Source organism: Diplotaxodon limnothrissa, linkage group LG5 (assembly GCF_057381915.1).
Source record: "Diplotaxodon limnothrissa isolate DT_005_m linkage group LG5, D_limnothrissa_male_GT1.1, whole genome shotgun sequence".
Classification (NCBI taxonomy): Eukaryota; Metazoa; Chordata; class Actinopteri; order Cichliformes; family Cichlidae; genus Diplotaxodon; species Diplotaxodon limnothrissa.
In genome coordinates, this window is record NC_140600.1 from 19,224,969 (window position 1) to 19,248,489 (window position 23,521).

General features: G+C 40.4%; 1 protein-coding gene across 1 annotated transcript; it reads left to right on the forward strand.

The window, feature by feature from the left end:
* The first annotated feature begins 786 nt into the window (after positions 1 to 786).
* Positions 787 to 21,686, forward strand: slc4a8 (solute carrier family 4 member 8). The gene is made up of 25 exons (XM_085354851.1): positions 787 to 824; positions 3,197 to 3,285; positions 5,857 to 6,009; positions 6,447 to 6,582; positions 8,164 to 8,324; positions 11,713 to 11,889; positions 12,298 to 12,386; positions 13,185 to 13,342; positions 13,438 to 13,525; positions 13,620 to 13,766; positions 13,862 to 13,962; positions 15,623 to 15,797; positions 15,959 to 16,092; positions 16,217 to 16,462; positions 16,664 to 16,769; positions 17,146 to 17,307; positions 17,421 to 17,534; positions 17,632 to 17,793; positions 17,868 to 18,119; positions 18,295 to 18,363; positions 19,166 to 19,339; positions 19,428 to 19,559; positions 19,655 to 19,758; positions 21,401 to 21,506; positions 21,681 to 21,686. Exons 1-25 carry the CDS (start codon positions 787 to 789, stop codon positions 21,684 to 21,686), a joined length of 3,279 nt encoding a protein of 1,092 aa, XP_085210977.1.
* The last annotated feature ends 1,835 nt before the right edge of the window (positions 21,687 to 23,521 follow it).

A 23,521-nucleotide genomic window follows, 5' to 3' on the forward strand; every position in this document is an offset into this window, starting at 1 on the left:
CATCTGTGAGGTTGTTACCCCAGACATTGCTTAATTATAGGAAGATGACCCCAAATTGATCTAAATAACTTCAAACTTAACAAGGACAATATGTGATTGAAGTGCAGATGTTCATCGTTATTTCAAGGGGTTTACAAATGTTTAGCATTATATATTTATATATATATATCCCTATTTTTAAAGGTTCAAAAATAATTGGCCCACTGACAAACAAGAAGTTTCATGAGCAGGTGAGACCTGTTCCCTTGTTATTTCATGACAAATGCATCCATCCATCCATTTTCTGCTACTTATCTAGGTAAAGGTTGTGGTGGCAACCACATCCCAAGCCAACTGAGAGATATAATCTCTCCAGCATGTCCTGAGTCTGCCCAGGGCCGTCTCCTGATAAGATGAGCCCAGATGTGGAGGAAGTAGCAGTTCTACTCTGAGTCCCTCACGAATGGCCTAACTCCTCACCCTGACAAAGGAGACAGACATAATTTCTGAAGTTGATTCAACTTGTTGACTGTCATTTTAAATATGAGGACCAAAGAGAAGTCAGTGCAAGTGAGGAAGGCCATCATTAGGCTGAAAAACCAAGGGTAGATATATTAAAGTTCACAATCAAGTGTTTTCTTCATGAATGGGCACAAAGCATTTACAACAGCACTCAAGAAGAGGAAGGTCACATTAGACTTTGCTAAAATATCTAAAAGAGCACTCACAGTTCTGACAAAAAAACAACCTTTGGATGAATCTGAGACGAACTTGTACCAGAATGATGGGAAAAGAAACATATGGAGAATGAGAAAAACAGGTAATGATCCAAAGCATATCATATGATCTTCAAACACGATGAAGGCAATATTATAGCAGGGGAATGTCTGGCTGCCAGATGGGACTGTCACAAGTCGCAGCATGAATTCTGAAGTGTACAGAGCTATACTCGCTAAACATTCAGCTTAATTCTGCCGTAGTGATCAAACGGTGCTTCACAGGAAATACCCAAAACCATATTGCAAAAGCAACTCCAGAATTTCTCAAGGCAAAAAAGGGGTTAAAATCAGTCACCTGATTTCAGCCAGGTAGGGCAGCTTTTCAGTTACTGAAACCCACAAACAAGCAACAACTGACGATAACAGCTGTAAACATCTGACAGAGCACATGAAGGAAAGAAACAGCATTTGGTGATATCCATGGGTTGTAGACTTTAGATAGACACTGACTGCAAAGTTTCATCCAAGTAATAAAATAATCTTTACATTTAAAATCCTGTTAGTTTGTTAATTTGAGCCTCTGAAAATGGGAGATTATGTATAAAAATGTCTGATTCTGTTAATGAAACATTTGTGGAAAACCCCTTTACACAAAGTATGCAATTCAATCACATCTTGATTGTTTAATTTAAAATCTACGCGGTGGTGTACAGAGGCAAAACTACAACAACTGTCAATGTATTTTACTGGTAATAGCTCCAACCAACAACGTACTATAATAGTTAGGTCCATATATATTTGGACACTTACAAATGTTTTTTTTTTTTTACCGGTTTACTGAAACATATCCCAATTATAGTTATATAATGGATAGACATGATGAGTAGACTGTCAGCTTTCACTTAATCCACATTCAAATTGAATGAAGGATTTAGGATTTTCAGCTCCTTAACATGTGTCGCCCTCTTTTTAAAGGGAACAAAAGTAACTGGACAATTGACTCAGAGGCTATTTAATGGAAAGGTATGGGCAATTCCTTTGTTATGTCATTATCAATTAAAAAGATAAAAGGCCTGGGGTTTATTTGAGGTGTGGTGCTGGCATTTGGAAGACTTTGGTTTAAATAGACAACATGGGGTCAAATGAGCTCCTAAGGAGGTGATCCATGCAAGTGAAACAAGCCATCCACAAGCTGTGAACAGGAAAAAACCCATCTGATAAATTGCTACAATAATAGGAGTGGCCAAATGTACAGTTTGATACACGCCGAGAAAGAAGGAAAGTACTGGTGAGCTCAGCAACACAAAAAGACCTAGTGTTCATGGAAGACAACAGTGGTTTATGATCACAGAATCATTTCACCTTCACAACAGCCAACCAAGTGAACAACACTCACCAGGAGGTAGGCTCCTGTCTAGTCTACCAATTAAGAGAAGACTGCATGAAAGTAAATACATAGAGTTCACTGCAAGGTGCAAGTCATTCATAAACCTCAAGAATATAAAGGGTAGATTGGACTTTGCTAAGATCTAAGATCTTGGAGATTAAAATTCGGACAGAAAGGCCCACAAACAAACAACAACTAAAGCTGCTGCAGTAAAGGCCTGGCAGAGCATTAAAAGTGGGGAAACCCAGAATCTGGTGAACTACATGAATTCAAGACTTCAGGCCCTTTACCTGCAGAGGGTATTTAACCAAGTATTAGAAATGAACATTTTATTTTCAGTTATTTAATTTTTCCAATTACTATTGAGCCCCTGAAATGAAGGGATTATGTGTAAAAATGCTTTAGTTCCTCACATTTTTATGTAATCTTGTTGTTCAGCCCACTGAATTAAATCTGAAAGTCTGCATCTGAGTTGTTTCATTTAAAATTCATTGTGGTAATATATTTGTAAACATCCTGTAAACAGATACGATGGAGCAGTAGAGTTACTCCAAACATTTTGTAACATGTCTTGAAGCAATCTGCCCTTATTATCATAGGTCAGATACACTCACCATGAAAAACACACTGCATGTGAGCTAACTGCACTGTTTCTTAGAACAGCAACATCCTGCAGCAGTCTGCCAACAGATTCATCACCAATGGAAATGGCTCTTTGTTAATTTGATTTGATTTCCCCAGGACAGTAGAGCCTTGCACTCATACTCTTTTTACCTCTGCTGTGTGTGTGTCTGTGTGCTGCCGAGTGTGCACGCCTGCCTGTCCTCCTGCATGTGTCCATACCAGACATTCTAAGAATAACTTTCAGGAATTTGATGCTTCTTGTGGAAAAACGTCCTTTGCGGTGACAATAGCTTCTCCTTATCAGGAAACTTCTTGACTTAATAACCTTTAAAACTTTCTTTCAGGGCCTAATCTTTAAAGGCTGAAGACGATCAACATTTCCACCGAATCAATATGGCTACTAGAGACAAAGAGCATTGATTACACCAAAAAAAAAAAAATCAAAGCAGAATCATTATGCTTACATGTGTCTTTTTTATATCTGTGTCCATCAGAGGCCTGATGAGGAGGTGGTGGTAGATCAGGGAGGAACCAGCTCTGTGCTGAACATCCACTATGAGAAGGAAGAACTGGAAAGTGAGTAACTTGCAGATTTGTTGAAAGTTGCCCCCATGTGTAAAATACAGGGTCAGCAAGAATCCATCTGTCACAGTTTTGTTAAGATTTATTTTAGACTGTCTGACTTGTACTGCTGCAAGTATGACTTTCAGCGGTACCAAAAAAAGCATTCTCTGTAGTTGTACATGGACCACGTAGCCTTTTAACAACAGGCCTGATAACCTATAGTCCTGAAGTGCCGCCGAGCAGGACACCCAACATAAAAAAAATCCTCAAGAGGATAAAGATCTGATCCAGTAATCCACGACAAAGAAGGAAAATGTATTGTTTGTCCTGAATCTGATGTTCAGCCAGTGGATGGACTGTCCTCTCCAGCACCCTTGTGCACACCTTCTCGGGAAGGGCCAAGGGACGTGTTCAAGTTAGAACACGTCCCTTGGCCCTCCTCCTTAAAAAGGAGGACCAGCACCAAAGTATGCCAATCCCAGACCACAGTTTCCACCTTTCACATGATCTTGCAGAGGTTGCAGCCAAGACAGCCACACAACATCCAGCTCGTATCCAGCATAAGCACCAAGCTTATGGATATGGACACCAAGTTCTGATTTTACAATGTAAACCAAATTTTACAATATAAAAGAACACTTTCCTGAAACTATCGTTATTGCTTTCCAAAAGCTGAATTTACTCCCACTTTTTAGAAAGACTCAGCAGCCACACAGAAACATGTATGTTTATTTGGGGGGATGTGGGGGTGGTGGGTTGTTATTTTGGTGCATTATCTAAATGAACTTTTATTTCAGTGGTCAACTGAACATAAAAACTCAATATCTAAAAGCTCCAATCTGCTAAAAATTGCTTAAAAGTTTATTTGCTTTTTTGCAACCTGTATATATTGGCTCTACAGTATTAAACTGTATTAAAAAACGTAATTAAACTTAATCAGCTGGATCGCTGTGGCCCACTTTTACCTCTGACCACCCCCTCTCACTGCCTCACACTGAAGGCAACTCCAGAGTGGATTATACTCCAACCACTCACCAGGAGACCGGTTCCAGAACCCAGTCTGTATCCTGAGGTGTTCCCAATTATATCTAGCTGTATATCAGTCTCACACACTCGTTTGGGTCCTTTGTCCATAATACAAGTAATCTTATATGTCTCAAGAACCAGTTTCAGCAGAATGGGATCAGACAACCAAAGCCCCCACCTTTGAGCACTTCCTGATCCACATTGGACCAGATCCGTATGGCTAACTATTTAGAGTACACTCCTAACGGGTTGCCAGCCTGTTGCAGGCCCAACTTAGTGAGACAGACATACTCATATCTAATTTAGAATCACCAATTAACCCAACTCGACTAACTAGATGTTCTCGGACTGTAGTAGGAACCCAGAGTTAGCCCACACAGACATGAGAAGAGCAGGCAAACTTCAAGCCCCAGCCAGATGGTAGTTTCAAACCCAGCACTGCTAACATTGTTGCTGTGAGGCAGCAATGCTAACAGTGTAGTGTAGTGGTTAACATATTTGCCCGCCAAGTGGAAAATGAGACCAATGTAGGATCTGGATCTCTGGCTGGAAATGAACCAATAACCTCCTGCTTGCCAAACAAATGTATGAAGTCCTGCACTACGCTATGCTGAGTTGACCAGATGCTGATCAATAACGTGTGTCCATGAGTGCCTGCATGTACGTTCACTCATATTCAAAAATAATAAAATTCATATGTCTTATGCAGAATTATTCTCTCAAAATGTTTAAAATCTATTTGTGTAAGCCTGTTGTTTATTTATTTATTCAAAAAGACTAATATTCAAATAAAGCTCCAGTATATACAGTGTCACATGCAATCAGTCTCTTGGTTATCACACCACGCTGTTTTTGAAATTGAATCCACTAATGATAATTAATGATGGCAACAGTCAAGACTAATATAGGACAGGAAGGGTGTTGTTTTCTCATTTTCCCCGTGGAGTTTAACACCTATGCCTGAGTTTAATGGCTTTCACTTTTATCCTGCATGCTGAGAAATCATAGGACACATTATTCCTTCATGTTTTTCCCCTCTCAGTGTTTGAAGATAATTCTTTTTCCAAGCGCTAAATGCTCTTAATATTGCGGGTAAACTTAAAAATACCTGTAGAGAGTAAACTAATTGCACAAAAACAGGTCACATAGTCTCTAGTCAAATCTTGTAAAATTACTGAAGCTCTCTCAAGATAACCATCAGTTTTAAATTTTGGTTGCAAATCTTCACCACACAGCAATCAATTGACAGCAGGAGCAAAAACCTCTTCATTGTGAGTCCCTTTGGTCTAACGGGAGCTCTCCTTGTTTCATGTTTATTAAATAAATTAACAATAAAAATAGAACTTATGAAGACATCTTGCATCTCGGATTAGCCTATTTGCATAATAACTACTTGTTTTGTCAATCCACTAAACTCCTTACAGTCTTTTCATCAGATAAAATGAAGTTAAACTAAAGTGCATGCCTGTGTGACATTAAAATGCTCGCATGTTTACTTGATAATCAAATATACTTTCTTTTAATTTTTCTTGTCTTTTTTTTTTGCATTGTTTTCAGGTCACAGGACTCTGTTCGTTGGGGTCCGGATGCCCAGGCAGAGCCATCGTCACCACAAAGGTCATGGTTCCCGCCACCGCAAGAGAGACAGAAGGGCAAGCAGCATTGCAGCACAACAAAGCGAGGAGAATGAGACAACCAGTTCTAGTCATGGTAGCGCATACAGAAACAAACACATCAGAATTTTTCTTAGGCTACCCCATTACTTAAAGTGTTTTACAGTTTAGATGCATTATTTTGATTATTTTGGCTCATATAGTCATTCACCAATCAGATGGAGCCATATAGTGACTTGCTAACAGGACCAGCACCCATAGAGTAGGTAGTGGTTGTTAAACAAAGCCTATCAATATTGTGGGCACTTCACACATGCAGGACTCCAGGCTGAAATTGACAAACCACTAATTAGCTAACACAGAACAGGAACAAATCAGCATGCTGCACATGTGTACAAATGTGTGTTAAAGTATGTATGCATGTGGGCTCAGAAGCCATTAAAAGGCATGTAAGGACAGAGTAAGAAATGTTGTGTTTTGGAAAGTCTTTTGAGAACCTACACGTCACCTCTCCTTCCTCCCACACATCACCAGACACACCATCCCAGCGGGTCCAGTTCATTCTAGGCAATGAGGAGGACGCTGAACACGTGTCCCATGAGCTGTTCACCGAGCTGGATGAGATCTGTGTCAAGGATGGCAAGGATGCTGAGTGGAAAGAAACAGCCAGGTCAGGATATCTCCTCAGGGAGCTGTTGGTAACAGTGCTTAGCAATAAGGTTTCTGACAGCCTGGCAGCTCTACAGCGGCACTAATATGAAGAGGGAAGTCTACAAGAGGTAGTTACACTTAAAGCTCGCTGAAGGTTAGCTCAAGGTGAAAAGATCAAAAGCCGTGAGTCAAACAAATATGGCTTATTTGTGCTGTTCAAATGCCAAATCTAAGTTTCTCATGCTCACTTTTTTTTATTTGGTGGTGTGAACCACTGTACAAGAGATTTAAAGCACATCTATGCGTGGGAAAGAAAAACAGCTTTCTATTTAAAGTTGAATACTCCCTCTACACTTAACCTGAAGAAGAAGTGTATTCATCATACTTCAAGGAACTCCTTTAAAAAGACCCGACGTGAGTCAAGCAGTCCCTATTATAGCCACGGCTGGGAAAGCATAGCATCTGTTCTCAAGGGCCTTTGGTTTCAGTTCTTACCTAAAGGTTTTAAGTCTCTGCATCAGCAACTCCTGCTGGACAAACCAGCAACTTGTGTGGTAGCTCACTGTCCTCCGTGTGTGAGAGGTCAACTCTAAATATTTACAAGATATTTTGGAAACAGAAAATCAGTATAATATCATGTAGCAGTGGAGCAGTAACAAGGAAATTGGAAGCAAAAAAAACAACAATGACACAACGTGACAGATTTTCCGTTTTGTGTCTTTTTTGACAAATTAATAACTCAAGAATAAAACTGGAGCTCCAACAACAGAAAGATTAAAGCCCAAACAACACCCATAGAATTAAATCATTAAAAATAAATAAATAAATAAAACATTTATCATATGATTTTTATTTTAACTAATACTTTATTTAAATATTCCTAATGTCTGCAATCATAAAACTAAAAAACAGTTATAAAATAAATTACACTGTACACTGAACCCACATTATCCACACATATAGAGCGACACTATATGTGCTCTAACAGCCCTAAACAGCCCAAATACATTGAAGTTATATATCTGCAACTAGAATGAGACCAAAAAGCCAGAGGAGACTGAACAATGGGCTAACGGTGCCCTTTACAATCAAGCTCTGATTGCAGAGCTACTGCAGGAGTCAGGTTAATGCTTTGTTCAAAAGCACTAATCAGGTGAGGAACATTTTATCTGCTGGGAGACGATGTACAGCAAATGTACCAAGTGGGGACTTTTGTAGAAAACTGACAGTAGATATACTTAGGAATAAATTATACTATTGACCTTCTAAAAAAATGCAAAAATGAAGAAGTGATAGAAATGCTGTTTGTTTTTTTAATGGTAGCTGAAAAGAAGCTTTTGCTAAAGCAAACATTTCTTTACATGTTATTCTTTATCCACAGTAACAGCTTGTTTTGGCTCAGCTGTTGTCATTTAAATGACACTTTGTCAATTTATAAGATTGAAATTATGTTCTTAAGTTTTATAAAAATAATTAAGCCTTTGTATGGTAGCCTTTGTAATCAATATAGCGAATTAAACAGAAGGAAAAAATCATAATAATAATACTTCACATGTGCTCCAACTTGCAAGTTGCTAAATAACATCTCTTTATGCTGCAGATGGCTGAAGTTTGAGGAAGATGTGGAGGACGGTGGAGAAAGGTGGAGCAAGCCTTACGTTGCTACGCTTTCCCTCCACAGTCTATTTGAGCTGCGCAGTTGCATTATCAACGGCAGCGTATTGCTTGACATGCATGCTGACTGCATTGAAGAGATCGCAGGTGAGAACACTTGTATGTTAATATGACTCTACCCGAGTGCTCTATATAAGAAGGCAGGTTCAGACTCATTATTAAGGGCGAAACAAAACTTATTATTGGTCTTTATCATGTGCTGTTTTCTCATGTTTGGCATATAATTGTGGTCAGAAGTTTATATACACCCATTATGGGCATGAAGGTCATGGTCATTCTGAACTTAATTATTTCTTTGAAGTGTTCTTTTTCCAGGATGGAATCATTTCACTGCATACATCTTTAATGACTTTAAAAAACAAGGATTGCTGTTTGTTTGTTTTGTTTTGTATTTTCTCTAGGTTACCGGGTCAAAAGTGTACACACACACACACACACACACACACACACACACACACACACACACACACACACACACACACACACACACACACACAGCATTTGTTTCAATGCTCCCTAGTCAGTTGAATCTTGACCAGTTGCTTTTGGTAGCCATTACAGTTTTTTACAGCAGCTAGGACACATTTCCCAATACTTAGGTCACTTTTGCAAAACTTTTCACACAATCCTCCTAACTGACCGTCAGCTTGGCAAAACAGTTCATTTCACATTCAAAATGCACTACAACTACCAAAACACTTTATTCAGGTCTCAAATAAACTCATTCTTCCAGAACACTAGCAAAGGTTGACAGCCGACAAACACACTTTGTCACCCACAAAACAATGACCTAAAAAACACTAACAACATGTAGCATTACACAGTGTTTTCCTGTGTAAAACAAGGACACATCTCTGTTTATAATTTCAATATATGTTACTGGAATGAATCAGACATCATGCAGAATTCGTTAATATTTGTTTATGTATTTTTATTTTTTTGCACTAAGTAATCCCAAAATACAAGAATTTGTATACACACCATCCACTGATACACATACAATAGTAATGCTATTCTACTCGGTCTTCTCCATTTGGCCACAGGTTCTCATCCACATCACATCTTATGTCATCTAGGGTAATACACCTAGGAAAGAATCTTCTGGCATGCCAGAATTGAAGGAGTTGAAAAATTGAAGGAGTAACACCTGTGTAGATGTTCATCTACAATGAGAATAAGCTGTGGCTGGTTAAACTGCATTTTTAGATTTAAAATATGTTTCAATAAAATATTGCTGTTGGATTTTGCTGTCTTTTCAAGTTTTGCATTGTGTTATTGTTTTGGCCATAAGTTTAACAGTTTTGAAAACAGTATGTAAGCACATGCAAAATGTCCTGTACGTACAAAGATTTTTGGCAGTTGTTGTGTCTGAGTGAGAAGATAATTCATGAAATTTGAGAGATGTAGTCATTGAATGCATTTTGAGCCAAAACAATGATAACTGGTCCTCAGTTTAGCCCACATAGACTTCTGTTGTGCTCACTGTGTGAGGAGTTTTGCAAACGTGACCTAAGTATTGAGAAATGTGTCCTAGTGTCTGTGAAAAACTGTAATGTTAGCTGCTTTATCCATTCCAAAACCAGTTTTGACATGTGTTTGGGATCAGTGCTTTGTTGGCACACCCAGTTGTCAGTTGTGTTTACCATCTAGCTGTTGGAGGTAGTCCTCCTTTTTCATTAACCCATTTGCTTTGTGTAACATATCAGCTGCAGAGCATGATGCTACTACCACCTTGCTTGACAGCTGGTACAGTGTTCTTATGTTTGAAAACCTCACCTTTATTCCTCCAAACATACCTCTTATCATTTTGGCCCAATAGCTCAATCTTTGTCTCCTCTGACAATAAAACTTTTCTCCAGAAAACTTTTATGTGGAAAGCTAGAAATTCAGTCAAGCTTTAAGGTGTTGATTTTGGAGCAGAAGCTTCTTTCTAGGTTGGCACACTCTCAGCCCACAGAGAGTAAAACTCACTTCACTGTAGTAAGTGACGCTGGTCTTCCGGTAGTTTCTGGTTCATGGCAGGCTTGAACCTCGGTGATTCCTGAGTTATATGTGAACATGAAATTTCCTCTCATCTGAGGGTGACGGTTTGGGTGGTAACAAAAGAGGTGACATGTCAAAATAACTTGTATTTACAATTGTTTGAACCGATGATCTTGGAATCTCTAGTTGTTCAAAAATGGCTCCAAGAGATCTTCCCAACTTTTCCATTGGTCTGCATATTGGCCTGTCTAATAGTCCCATTGTCAGTAATCCATCCATCCATCCGCTACCGCTTATCCTTTTCAGGGTCGCGGGGGGCGCTGGAGCTGATCCCAGCTGTCATAGGGCGAGAGGCGGGGTACGCTCTGGACAGGTCGCCAATTTGTCACAGAGCCAACACACAGGGACAGACAACCATTCGCACTCACATTCACACCTAGTGGCAATTTTAGATTATCCAATTCACCTATCCCCACAAGCTGCATGTCTTTGGACGGTGGGAGGAAGCCAGAGTACCCGGAGGGAACCCACGCAAACACGGGGAGAACATGCAAACTCCACACAGAAAGACCCCGGCCTGATGGTGGAATTGAACTCAGGACCTTCTTGCTGTGCGGCAACGGTGCTAACCACCGTGCCACCGTGCTGCACAAATTCAACCTTATACCATTTATTTGTCTGTTTTTCTCCACCTTGCTCTATAGAGCCAGTTCTTTAGCTCATGTTACTTTTGTTACTATGAATCAGACTGTAGCCTTGTCAGAATGCCTGCTAGTTGTAATCCAAGAAGAACAACATACACGAACGACTATATTCTTTTGGACTCAGAAACACAGTTTGCTTCTCTTATGGTAACTTTGCAGAACAACCAGCCTAGTTCTAGGCAGCACATCAAGCTGCAGTTTGTGTAATAAACCTGAGCCGAAATTGTATTGCTGTCAGCACCTGTACACCTGGATTTTACTTGGAAATTGCAGCTGAAACTGTGATTGCATAAAATCTACTTTGATCCAAACTCATTTGCATGCAAGTAATAAACTTTGCACCTTCATTTATTTATGCATACTCATGACTGGATGAGGTAATTATGCACATCATGCAAACAAACACACACACACACACACACACACACACACACACACACACACACACACACACACACATAAACAAAAATAACAAGAACAAGAACAAGTGAGTAAGCAAGGCCTGATAAAGTGCAGAAGCGGTAAGAAAGATGGAGAGATGCTGATTATTCTGCAGTTTCATGTGGACAGATATTGACATAACCCTTTAAACTTTCACCTTCTGTTCAACAGTGAAAGATGTCTGACCAGATTGGCTTGTATTTGTTTTAAAAGCAGCGGTTACATAAAATTAACATGTGTTCCATAAATCAAGGAGGGTATAATGTTGAGACATTATGATTTGATGTGGAACACCAACGCTCTGATCATACTAAACTCTGGGTTTATGAGTTTGACCTGCGTTGCAGACATGGTACTGGACCACCAGGAGGCATCCAATGAGCTGGATGACAGCGTAAGAGTGAGGGTTCGTGAGGCGCTGCTCAAGAGACACCACCACCAAAACGAGAAGAAGAAGAATTTGATTCCCATTGTACGCTCCATCACAGAGGGAGCACGCAAACAGTCAGAACCTCATCTGATTGGTGAGTTTGATGGTGGATGTCACACACAAGCGCATCCTGACTTGTGCTCTCTACATCAAAGTAGAAGTCATGTCTTGATATAGGGCTGAAATTGGCTTTTTTTTGGGGGGGGGGGGGTACTTTGGCTGTGTGCTGAGGGGCCTTGATTGGGTTTTTAATTGTAATATTAATTAAGATTTTCAGTTCAAATTATAGTCAGGGTAAAAATACATAAAAATACATGAAAAGTAAGTATTGATTTGATTTGATTAAAGTAAGTCAGACTGCATAACAAACATATATTTCTTTCAGGGCGATATATTTTTTTATTCATCGTTGTTAGTTTGGACTTGGCACAACAACTATCATATTTACTGACTCTGAATCATTTGTCTCCTTCCATCACACATGCACATAAACACCCTGCAGGGTCAGCCACGTCTCCCCAGCCTATTCAATCCAACGAAGCAGCTAAGAACGGTGCTGGACAGGACAGCACTCAGGTGGACCTGAGTAAGGTAAACAAGCAGGCTGTAGAGCAAATGTTGCATTTCTTTAGATGAATGCTATTAAAAAAACCCCAGAATACTTGTAAATATGATTATGCTAAACAACAACAACAGATCTTATTTTGTGTGTGTGTGTGGGGGGGGGGGGGGGGGGGGGGGGGGGGGCTCTCAGCTCTGAGAATGCACTGGAGACCTGAACTGGGATGCTGTAAATATAATGAGAAACAATTGTGTCACATAGTGCCCCCTACAGTGGAACAACACACAGCAGTAGCCCATCAATAAAGGTACTTTTAGAGCCTCCCAAAGGGTTGCCATAGCAGATGCCCTTTCTTACTCAACACTCCCATTTATCCAGGCTTGTAACCCCCTGAGGTTGGGTTTTTGTGTTTCCTCTTAGTATCAAACAAGAGGTTTTTCCACATGTAAGGCAAATGTGATAACCACAACAACACAGAGCCACTAACAGCAGTCCACCAACGAAAGACTAAAAAGCAGTGCCATAAAGCCACAGACAAAGGTTTCCAATGAGCACTGGACCTGCTCGGTTCTCTACAGTTAAGTTAGTTATTACAGTAAATCAATAAACAACACGCTAAAGAGAAGAAAATTAAGGACATTAATTCTGGGCAGACAAGTTACAATAGCATAGAAAAGAAAACTGGAGACAAATGAAGAATAGATATACAAAAAATTCACAAACAACGTTTTTAAATACCGTAACAAAAATCCCAATCGACTTACATCATAACATCAACATTGAGATCAAATCCTGTACTGATATTTGCATCTGTCCTGTCTGAACAGGTGGATCTGCACTTCATGAAAAAGATCCCAGAGGGTGCAGAGGCTTCCAATGTGCTGGTGGGAGAGCTGGACTTCCTGGAGAGGCCTATTGTAGCCTTTGTGCGCCTTTCCCCTGCTGTGCTGCTCACTGGACTTACAGAGGTGCCCATACCGACCAGGTAGACAGCTGCAGCTCCCTGCTTTAATCATAAAATCAAATTCAATATTCCAGAAACTCTTTATAAACTGAAATTCATCTGCTGACAAATATTAGGTTCCTCTTCATACTTCTTGGCCCTGATGGGAAGGCTCAGCAATACCATGAAATCGGTCGCTCCATGGCAACCATCATGACAGATGAGGTAAGCACTCTGTCAATCAAAATAAATCTGAGCATCTCTCTTGCAGGTATAAAGAGGCTGAGTTTTCTATTTCTTTTGCTTTTTTCTGTACCAGATTTTTCATGATGTAGCATATAAGGCAAAGGACAGAAGTGACCTTCTAGCGGGAATAGATGAGTTTCTAGACCAAGTAACTGTCCTGCCACCAGGAGAGTGGGACCCCTCAATCCGTATTGAACCCCCAAAAAAGGTCCCATCTCAGGTACATAGCTGCAGTCAATTAAAGATATTTGTACAACGAAAATTTATAACTGTTGGTTCAGTGTATCATAATTTTGCATTCCTTGATATCTGCAGGAGAAAAGGAAGATGCCTGGAGTCCCTAATGGCACCGTCTGTCAGGAAGAGGAAGAGCTGCATGCTGAACACCACGGGCCAGAACTGCAGAGAACTGGAAGGTTTGCCCAGACTTCTTGCTTCTGTAATGGTGACTGTAGAAGGCATATTCAGACAGCAGGGTGTTTTCCCCCAGAAATGTAACCCTTAAAACAGCTTGCAGTTAGGTGCCTTAATGGATGTGTTGCAGCCTGGGCCTGAGTTTAGCACTCTTCACTGTGTTCCCATTTGCTCCGGTCACGAAATCTAAATTTGGATTTGTGAGGAACAGACAAGTGACAATTACCAGTGCGAATGTGACAGCCTGAAGGAAACTGAAGACGAAAACATTTTACTTTATTCTTTAAAGAAAAGGTTGTCTTTGAAATCTTCTTTCTCAACAAGATTCTTTTTATCTTTTCTATTTACATCCCACACACCACAATTTTTAGTGAGGTACAAAAAAAAGTTCCATTTTATTGAAATAAAGGTTAGTACAATCACATCTTGTCCATTTTGTCTACAACAATCATTTACAGGCAACTTCATTTTAACCCATTTTTTTCTTCTGATCATCATGTTATCAATTGTCCAAATTAATCTTAAAGTAATAACTTGAATTTAGAAAATAGTAGCAACTATCATGCCAAGAGTTAAATTAGATGACTATAATGTCCATTTGTGTGTTAGCTGTGTAGCTTGAGCCAGGAGCTGTTTATCTCAGTTTAGCATAAAAGACTGAACCTTTGAGAGGTAGATGAATTAAATTTTGTTGTTCTCATCCAGCAGCAAATGTGCACATTTTCCACAGTGCAATCTGAATTCTACACAGCATAAAAAGTCACTTGAATGCTGAACACGTGACGATCACAGGCTCCCTCCTTAGAACTGCGGACTGTTTGGAGGAGGTCATGACAGAGAGTGTTGCGCTACAAGTCTAAACTGCTGCTAAACTACTGATAAACTTGCCCTGCTGAGCCACTCAAGGCCTTTATGGTGGCTCCAGATCTTTTGCAGGTGTCTTTCCTCAGCACTTTTCCTATTTACATTAACACAATAACTTGAAATTATTGTGATTTTATTGTGAGGCTGTTTCAAATGTTTGATACAGCACCGATTAAAGTTGAAGAGTGCCAAGATGCTGCTATGGCTCATAGGTTGTAGGTCAATTAGGTGACTTATTACAGCAAGGAGCTGTGATCTGTCACACACCACAATCCCAGTGAACCTTTCTACAACACCACAGAGCCACTAGAAGCAGCCATTAGACTTGAGGACTATAAAGCAGTGCCACAAAGGCGTTACACTTGCTAGTTTCACTATAGTTAAGCTAGTTATTTCAGTAATTCAATAAGTACCATGCTGCTTCCTTACTCACTAGGGCCTGGTACAGCAGGTAGTTACACGTTTGATTTGGCTGATTTTTTCCCCTTGTTTTTTTTTTTTCCATTTTTTTACACTGAATGTCGTTCCTGACCCAACCCCAGATCAAACAGGGGACATGTTGCTCGTTAGGCAAATGTTAGTACCAGTTTCCCCCCTTTCTTTAAGTGTCCCAAGTCCATGTACTGTACTATTCTTTGCCTTGACGTGTTTTTGCAAATACAAAAAAAAACAACAAAAAAATAGAACTGTTTCTGAAAATATTCCATGCTCATCATGTTCATGCAGTGAGGATATGTCAGGTTAAACTGTCTTTTTTTACTGAACTAGTCCTCTTCTTTCCATATGTGCTGCGATCAGGTTATTTGGTGGTCTGATCCTGGACATCAAGAGGAAAGCTCCATTCTATTGGAGTGATTTTAAGGATGGTGTCAGCCTCCAGTGTGTGGCCTCCTTCCTCTTCCTCTACTGTGCCTGCATGTCTCCTGTCATCACCTTCGGGGGACTGCTGGGGGAGGCGACAGAAGGACGTATTGTAAGAGCTTAAACACACTCAAGGACACATTCACAGTACTATATTGTAGTTATATACTGCCGTGTCTTTAGGCCATTACTACCACAGCATCAAGACTGAATGTTACTGAAGATTGTGTAGCAAAGGTTACAGGCTCTCTGCATTTGCAACATATGTTGTAGAGCGCCATTGAGTCCTTATTTGGTGCGTCTATGACTGGAGTAGCCTACTCGCTGTTTGCTGGTCAGCCTCTCACCATCCTGGGCAGCACAGGTCCTGTTCTTGTGTTTGAGAAAATCCTCTTCAAATTCTGCAAGTATGTACAGGACTCACAACAGCTTCCTTGTGACATCATTATCGCCAAAATGACATTTGTCCCTGTTCCCCGCTGTGCTCTAACTTTAGTCTCTTCTCTCATTTCCTCTCCTCTCCTCTTTCAGGGACTACGACCTTTCTTATCTGTCGCTGCGGACTTGCATAGGCTTATGGACAGCCCTGCTGTGTTTACTGTTGGTTGCCACAGATGCTAGTTCCCTGGTGTGCTACATCACTCGTTTCACAGAGGAGGCCTTTGCTGCCCTCATCTGCCTCATCTTCATCTATGAGGCTTTGGAAAAACTGTTTCACCTGGGAGAACTCTACCCTTACAACGCATACAGTGATTTGGACAAGCTCACCCTGGCATAGTCAGTAACTCAATTTCCTCGAGAGTTTACCAGAATGTTTACGCTGTAGCTTTTTCACTGCTCGTTCTTTTTTTGCTGATCACTTTCCTGCTTTCCTCATCTTATGCTTGACTTGTTCTGACTACTGAAGAAAAAAAACACATTTTTGTGAGCTGATGTATAGTTCAATTCATTGTGTGTGTTATGCGTCTTTGTCTGTAGCTGTAAGTGTGCAGAACCTGATAATCCAAGTAATGAAACCGTGGAAATTTGGACTGAGAGAAACATCACAGCCTCTGCTGTACCCTGGACCAACCTGACTGTCAAGGTAACGTAACTATGTGGGAACACACATCTAATGAAGTCTAATGTTGATATAACTTTCATAATAGCACTTGCCACATTTGTTCCAGCTTGTTTACTTTCCCAACTTGTTAACATTCAACTAACCCCCTCACCTTCCAATGTGCAGCCGACCTCACTTAAGGAGCTTTGCAAACACTGACAAGGAGACTTCAATTAAACTCTCGCTGCTGTGTGTTTAGCTAAGCACACCAAAGGCCATTTTGTTTGTCTGTTTTATGTCTTTTTTATGCTCTGTAGACTCTTCCAGTCCGCCACATAATTCTGATAAAACAGTTTTATGTGATGCATGAATGAATGTGATGCATTTATTGTAATAGGATCTCTGTTCATCTCTGTAGGAGTGTATCAGTCTGCACGGCCACTTTGTTGGGACAGCATGCGGTCACCATGGCCCCTACACCCCAGATGTCCTTTTCTGGTCTGCTATCTTGTTCTTTTCAACGTTCTTCATGTCTGCCTTTCTCAAACAATTCAAGACTAGCCGTTATTTCCCCACTAAGGTAACTAACCACATCATGAGTAATAGATTAGTAGGCACTGGCAATAGCATTAAAACTTATTGCATTGTGTTAATGATCATTAATCTCGTAGCCTTGTTGTCTCTTCTGCTCAGGTGCGGTCTATGATCAGTGATTTTGCAGTGTTTCTTACCATTGTTTTTATGGTCCTGATTGACTTTGCCATTGGAGTACCCTCCCAAAAGCTGAATGTGCCAAGCAAATTCCAGGTATAGAGGAACTGTATAACTTGCACTTCATGATATAAAACCATTGAGGATGATTAGCTGCATTATTGCATTATATTTCTGGTAATTACCTCTTCAGCCTACCAGAGATGATCGTGGTTGGTTCATCAATCCAATAGGGCGAAATCCATGGTGGACAGCTTTGGTTGCATCGATTCCTGCTCTTCTCTGTACGATCCTCATCTTCATGGACCAACAAATAACTGCCGTTATAGTCAACCGCAAAGAGCACAAACTACTGGTAAGACAACATTTTTTTAATCATATTCAAATAAGTCCTGAAGCTTTTCTGATTTTCGGACTTCTGCGATACAGAAAGGCTGTGGGTACCATCTGGACCTGCTGATGGTGGGAGTGATGCTGGCCGTATGCTCCATCATGGGCTTGCCCTGGTTCGTGGCAGCCACTGTCTTGTCGATCTCTCATGTCAATAGTCTGAAGCTGGAGTCAGAGAGCTCAGCTCCAGGGGAGCAGCCTCGCTTCCTGGGGATCAGAGAACAGAGACTTACTGGCCTGGTCATCTTCCTGCTCATGGGCTTATCTGTATTCATGACTAGAGCCCTCAAGGTTAGTCAGAGAAGCTATATAATGGTGGCCCCCTCTGGTGTATTACACATGAATCAGATGTGCAATATACCTACTATGACAAGAAATATCTGCTGTAAAAAAAAATATAATACTTATAATGGAAGTTAATGGATAAATTAGCTGATAAAAATATAATGTCTGTTTGTTTTTTCAGCTCATTCCTATGCCAGTGTTGTATGGTGTTTTCCTCTACATGGGAGTGTCTTCATTAAAAGGCATCCAGGTGAGGAACTATGCAGCATGATTGCGCAGTTGACACAAAAACAAAATATACTGTGATTATGATTATTTAGAAAGCTCTCCTTCCTTTAATCTGGTGGCAGCTGAAGGCGCCTTGTCCTGGTGTGATTGAATACGCCAGCCATTGCACAGATTGCCGATCCACCACACGACTAACACAGAGAGACAGGCAACCACTCATTCTCCAATCCTTACATGCAGCCAAATTAAATAACCAATTGATCTAACAAGCATGTTTTTGGACTGTGGAAGGAAACACGCACAGACACAGTAGAACATGCAGACTCCACGCAGACTGGTCTTTGCCAGTGAGGAGGTTCAAACCAGGAAAAAGTGGTTACTCCGGCCCCTTCTCGATGCATGCTGCTGTATATATTAACACTCTGATGAACACATCAGGAGCTCCTCGGGGTTCGGTATCTTGCCCAAGGATATTTTGGCATGCAGACTGTTTTTGGAGAATGTCTGAAACAATACTACACTATGAATAACGTACTTCCAAAAAAAAAAAAACCCCAAAAAACACCAACTCTGACTCAAAACTGCAAAATAATTAAAACTGTTCTCTTGTCCTCTCTTGCTGGATGCCCCCTGCTGCACCCTTGCCTTTTCTAATTATAATGCTGTTGCAATTAATCATGGCCTGACAGTTTATTGTCTGAACTAACCAGATGCATTCATTCTTTTTCCATATTCACCATCTGTCTCTTTGCTTTGCTCTCATTAATTTGTTCTCTCCTTTGCCAACTTCCATAACACCTGCTTTCATCTTTACCACTTCTCAGTTCTTTGACCGTCTGAAACTGTTTGGTATGCCGGCGAAGCACCAGCCAGATTTCATCTACCTGCGACACGTTCCCTTGAGAAAGGTGCATCTGTTTACTGTCACCCAGCTCACGTGTCTGGTGCTTCTCTGGGTCATTAAGACATCACCGGCGGCCATAGTCTTCCCCATGATGGTGAGTTGACCACAACCATTCCGTCTTACCTAGTGGAGCCGTATCTTCTGTTTAAACACCGAGCCTGTTCGTCTGCCTTTTTCTGCAGGTGTTGGCTCTGGTTTTCATCCGCAAGGTGTTGGACTTGTGTTTCTCCAAGCGAGAGCTAAGCTATCTAGATGACCTAATGCCCGAGTGGAAGAAAAAAAATCTTGACGATGCCTCGAAAAAGATTGAAGAGGTAGTCTAAAGGGAATTTTAAAATGTAAAGTTCACCTTTTGTGAATGCATAAATGTGCACATATTGAGCGCGTACGTCATGGATTTGTCTCGCAGGAGTCACAGGTTATGCTCAGCACAAATAAAGAAGATTCGACTACAGTTCAGATTCCCATGGAGAAGACCAAGCCTGCTCAGGCTCCAAAAGCCCACGATCCCAGGTGAGCACACATGTTCAAATTTAAATAATAGACATCATATTTGGAGTGGTAAGATTATACAGGGAGTGCAGAATTATTAGGCAAATTAGTATTTTGTCCACATCATCCTCTTCATGCATGTTGTCTTACTCCAAGCTGTATAGGCTGGAAAGCCTACTACCAATTAAGCATATTAGGTGATGTGCATCTCTGTAATGAGAAGGGGTGTGGTCTAATGACATCAACACCCTATATCAGGTGTGCATAATTATTAGGCAACGTCCTTTCCTTTGGCAAAATGGGTCAAAAGAAGGACTTGACAGGCTCAGAAAAGTCAAAAATAGTGAGATATCTTGCAGAGGGATGCAGCAGTCTCAAAATTGCAAAGCTTCTGAAGCGTGATCATCGAACAATTAAGCGTTTCATTCAAAATAGTCAACAGGGTCGCAAGAAGCGTGTGGAAAAACCAAGGCGCAAAATAACTGCCCGTGAACTGAGAAAAGGTAAGAAAGGCTGAAAGACGACCACCACTGAACAAGACACACAAGCTGAAACGTCAAGACCGGGCCAAGAAATATCTCAAGACTGATTTTTCTAAGGTTTTATGGACTGATGAAATGAGAGTGAATCTTGATGGGCCAGATGGATGGGCCCGTGGCTGGATTGGTAAAGGGCAGAGAGCTCCAGTCCGACTCAGACGCCAGCAAGGTGGAGGTGGAGTACTGGTTTGGGCTGGTATCATCAAAGATGAGCTTGTGGGGCCTTTTCGGGTTGAGGATGGAGTCAAGCTCAACTCCCAGTCCTACTGCCAGTTTCTGGAAGACACCTTCTTCAAGCAGTGGTACAGGAAGAAGTCTGCATCCTTCAAGAAAAACATGATTTTCATGCAGGACAATGCTCCATCACACGTGTCCAAGTACTCCACAGCGTGGCTGGCAAGAAAGGGTATAAAAGAAGAAAAACTAATGACATGGCTACCTTGTTCACCTGATCTGAACCCCATTGAGAACCTGTGGTCCATCATCAAATGTGAGATTTACAAGGAGGGACAACAGTACACCTCTCTGAACAGTGTCTGGGAGGCTGTGGTTGCTGCTGCACGCAATGTTGATGGTGAACAGATCAAAACACTGACAGAATCCATGGATGGCAGGCTTTTGAGTGTCCTTGCAAAGAAAGGTGGCTATATTGGTCGCTGATTTGTTTTTGTTTTGTTTTTGAATGTCAGAAATGTATATTTGTGAATGTGGAGATGTTATATTGGTTTCACTGGTAAAAATAAATAATTGTAATGGGTATATATTTGTTTTTTGTTAAGTAGCCTAATAATTATGCACAGTAATAGTCACCTGCACACACAGATATCCCCCTAAAATAGCTAAAACTAAAAACAAACTAAAAACTACTTCCAAAAACATTCAGCTTTGATATTAATGAGTTTTTTGGGTTCATTGAGAACATGGTTGTTGTTCAATAATAAAATTATTCCTCAAAAATACAACTTGCCTAATAATTCTGCACTCCCTGTATACAAGGATTTTTGTCACTTTCCCAGCAACCTACATGCATGCTTGTATTTATATACTAGTGTGTGTTGTTCTGTTGTGCCACCTGTGAGTGAGACCTCTCCCTAAACCCTCTGGTTCCTTTCCGTGCTCCTCAGGTGTGACCCCTCTGATATTAACATATCTGATGAAATGTCTAAAACCACCGTGTGGAAATCTCTCAACACCAATCAAAAGGACACTCGTCCTTTGACTGCTAAAAAGGCAAGGCCACACCCCTTATTTTTCCTCACCCCTACAATCTGGAAACATTCCTGCTTTATATTGTGCTCATTTGTATCTTTAGTATTTTAACATTATTTTGTTATTCAAAACTCAGGGTTGCTGCCTTGTGCTCTGTGCTGTCTTAACTCAGCCTTTGCATGTTTCGCCCTGCAGGTTTGAAGAGATTGCATTCATCGATGAGTAAAGGATGTCCAGATTCATGACAGACTCGACTGCATCTCTTGACTGGACAGGATTTGGCTGCTTCAACCATCAGCCACTTCAGTGCTCAGAAAAAGGAGTCTTTAGTTTCTACCAGCTACCCATAAAACACATGTTTCTCAGACACACAGGGAAAGTCAAGGGTGTAGAACATCCATCCATTCACTTCTACCTTTGTGAAGTTTGTAAATATATAAAATATATATACCGTACTACATATATATTGTTTAATTTCCCTAAATTCAAATCCCTACCTACTTATAGCTCTGGCCCTCACCACTCCTATATCTTAAACACCTTGGCTTGGAGTTTTGTTTTTATTAGGCACATATAATGTCAACCTTCTTACACCATCTGAACAATCTTAAACAATATTTAGCTGTGAGATTCCAATACTACTGAACGTCCAACTTTTAACTGAATTGTGGAGAGCAGTGATATGGAGTTGTACTCTAGAGGCAAGTCCTGGAGCTGCTCCACTGACAGTCACAGAACTGTTTTCTGTTTCAAACCATGCAGTCATATAAAGGTAACTGGGACGTACCATTTCAATTAACCATACTGGTTCATCTCCAAAAGATGGCGGTTTTGTTTCAGCTTGTATGAGTCAAATTTAGTTTGCTTTTAACTAAAAGAACAGTACCATGAAAACAGTGAGAGTGAAACAAAATAGTAAAACCGTTAACCTGTACCGCTCCACAGAGCTGAGGCAAAGCGCAGATTTAAGTAATAATTTATTGCTGGTTATCAAAAAACCTTGTGTCAACAAAAAAGTAAGCAAAAACAATGATATGTTTAATATGGTTGATTATTTGGTAGACTCATCAGAAAACGGGAAATGAAAGCACCATCAACAATGTGCTTTTTGGGGTGTAATGTTTCCTTTATTGGGTGTTCATCTTTAAATTAATGATTGTGTAAGAATCAAGTCTGTTATACCGACAGCACCCTGTGTGTTTGTTTTCTGCTTGTATTCTTATTTATTTACCTCAAACAAGGCCACGAATACTCATGTAAGGCATTTTGGATAACATCAGGTAGGAAAAACCAGAAACGTGTGCGTATCAAAAAATGAGGGAGGCTTCAGGGTTTTATTTTAAGCAATAATTTACCCACGCTCCACCCAAAACTAATCATACTGCAGCTTTTTATTCTTCAGGAACCTTTCTTACTAGTGCAACTTTGTATATTCATCTTGAGCTGGACTCTGAAGGCCTTCCTCGCACTTTCATTACATGTTACACTATAAAACAGTTACAGTTAATAAAGTGAAGCTATTTGAGCAATGTCAACTTCATCTGAGACCTTTCAGTCTGCATAAACAAGGTTGCACTGTAATGTGGGCCCTTGTGTTTAATAACCTTCATAACCAGCCATTTCTGCCTGAAGTTCGCTAACATTAGCCATCATGAATTAACTTAGTAATATTTCACAAATAACAATATCCTGTTAACATCAGTTCATTTTCAGGGATACTTCCTGAACAGTCTTCATCTGTTCTGTTTAAGTGAATTTGATCCAAAGTGCACAAGTAATGTGTCACTGTAAAGGTGACACCTCTGTGACACGTGTGAAAGTTTGTGGAGTGTGACTCATGTCATGCACTTCTGCTTTGATTCTGTCAGATATCTGAATGTGAGTTGAGTGCAGCCGTAGCTAAATTCATTAATAAAATATTATTGTGTAATCATATGAGTGAGTGCAAACAGTAGCTGATGCTATGTAAAACTAAGGGTAAAAAAAAGAGGATTTGACCAAAATGTAAAATCACTGTTAAAAATCCAGTGTTTAAG

Bases quoted from the DNA above. Each gene is read 5' to 3' on its own strand.
- slc4a8 (XM_085354851.1), top strand. From the start codon at position 787: ATGAGAAAAACAGGTAATGATCCAAAGCATATCATATG. The intron at 13,963-15,622 runs GTTTGCCCAGAC...TGCTGCGATCAG, and splicing joins GAACTGCAGAGAACTGGAAG to GTTATTTGGTGGTCTGATCC. The intron at 15,798-15,958 runs GTAAGAGCTTAA...CATATGTTGTAG, and splicing joins AGGCGACAGAAGGACGTATT to AGCGCCATTGAGTCCTTATT.